Raw genomic sequence first — 1479 nt, 5'->3', positions numbered from 1 at the left:
CGTGTGGCGGGGGGGGGGGGGTTGGAAACAAAACAAAAAACCAAGACACATTCTTAGCGCCCCCACCCCACCCCGCCCTTCACAGCCTCCTCCAAGAAAGCAAAGAGGCAATCCTGCAGGAAGCCGTTTTCTGTCTTACCTCAGTAAATATCCCAATGAACATTTCGGGATTTTTCAGACAAAATGGGTTAAACATTTTTTTTTTTTGGCCAAAGTCCGTATTTGATGAGCCAAGAGAGGAAAGCATACATTCGAACTCTAGTAGCGAACTCTCGACATTCATCAATCTTTCTGGACCTTGATTTCTCACCTTGTAAACGGGGAAAATCCACCTATTACGGGCAGACCTGCCCACCTGAGGGCACCGCGGTGGGAAGGTGAACAGCTTGCGCATTCCACCAAACCAGTTCTAGCACTTCTCATTACTGAAATCTGAAAAATACTTACACCACGGTAACAGCACTGCAAGTTCATCGCACGATGTAGCTCACGCCGGTGCGACACCAGGGTCTGGAAATCCTACATCGAGCCAAGCCCGAGTTGCAGTCTAGAAATCGTCAACCGCGCCCGGCGTTAAGAGTCTTGAAATACCAAATGGCAGTACGGTGATGTGCTACAGAGGTCTGGAAATCCTAAATTGCGCCACCGTGATTACCCCATGAGATACCAGCGTCTTAAAGCCTAAAGCGCCTCACTGAGAGGATCTAAAAGTCCTATATCCCATCTGGGTGACACCAGGGTCTACAAATCTTAAATGGAGCCACGGCCATGGAGATATCAGTCTTAATCCTAAATCCCTCCACTGCAATGCCGGAATCCAAAAATCCTATATAATAGCACCCGGGCAGATGCCAAAGTATAGAAATTCTGAATCGCCTGATGGAGATACTTGGGGTCTTGAAATCCTAAATTGCGCCATGGCAACAGCAAGGATCAAAAATCCTAAATTGCACAAGGGCAATACCACGTCTACAAATCCTAAGTCATACCACAATGACGATCAGGTCTAAAAGTCCTAAATCACACCGGAGTGATACTGATGTCTGTAAATCCTAAATCCCGACAACGAGATGACCCTAAGTCGTACCCTGCAACGAAGAGATTTATAAAATCCTAATTCGCGCAAGGGTGATACGAGAATTTTGAGGTCTTATGTCACACCGGTACAATGCGGGAGTCTAGAAATCCTAAGGGACCTCGTTGCCCGAATACTACTGCATTAGGATTGCCACCTCGCTCCTGGAGAAGGTGGAGTAGGTTAGACCAGGAATGCGCCGCCAGCCAACAGGCAACCCGGCACGGCACGGCACGGCATGGCGTCTCGGCCGCTAGCCCGCACCCAATCTTGGGACACCCGACCACACCCCCTCGTACCCGTCACTGGCGCACTCACCTGCGGAGGCGATCTCGGCGCACCATGGCCGCGTTATCCCATGCCGCCCGCCGCACTGTTGCAGAGCACCGGTGCGCCGCAGCGCC

General features: G+C 50.7%; 1 protein-coding gene across 4 annotated transcripts in view; it reads right to left on the bottom strand.

Annotated features, from left to right (window-relative positions):
• The window catches only part of MEST (mesoderm specific transcript), a 25097-nt gene that overhangs the window by 13439 nt on the left and 10179 nt on the right, over positions 1–1479 (bottom strand). The window contains exon 1 of one of the 4 annotated variants that reach the window (XM_006158836.3): positions 1394–1473. The exons of 1 other annotated variant lie outside the window; for it this stretch is intronic. In XM_006158836.3, coding sequence (XP_006158898.1) covers positions 1394–1419 — 26 coding nt within the window. In that variant the 5' untranslated portion in view covers positions 1420–1473. Of the gene's footprint in view, positions 1–447; positions 459–1393; positions 1474–1479 lie in introns of those variants that run through there. 2 more of the 4 variants (XM_027775876.1, XM_027775877.1) reach the window with 2 other exon arrangements.

Source organism: Tupaia chinensis, unplaced genomic scaffold, assembly GCF_000334495.1.
Source record: "Tupaia chinensis unplaced genomic scaffold, TupChi_1.0 Scaffold000610_1, whole genome shotgun sequence".
NCBI classification, from domain to species: Eukaryota; Metazoa; Chordata; class Mammalia; order Scandentia; family Tupaiidae; genus Tupaia; species Tupaia belangeri.
Note: the sequence above shows the minus strand (reverse complement) of the source record. Positions and strands in the feature narration are given on the sequence as shown.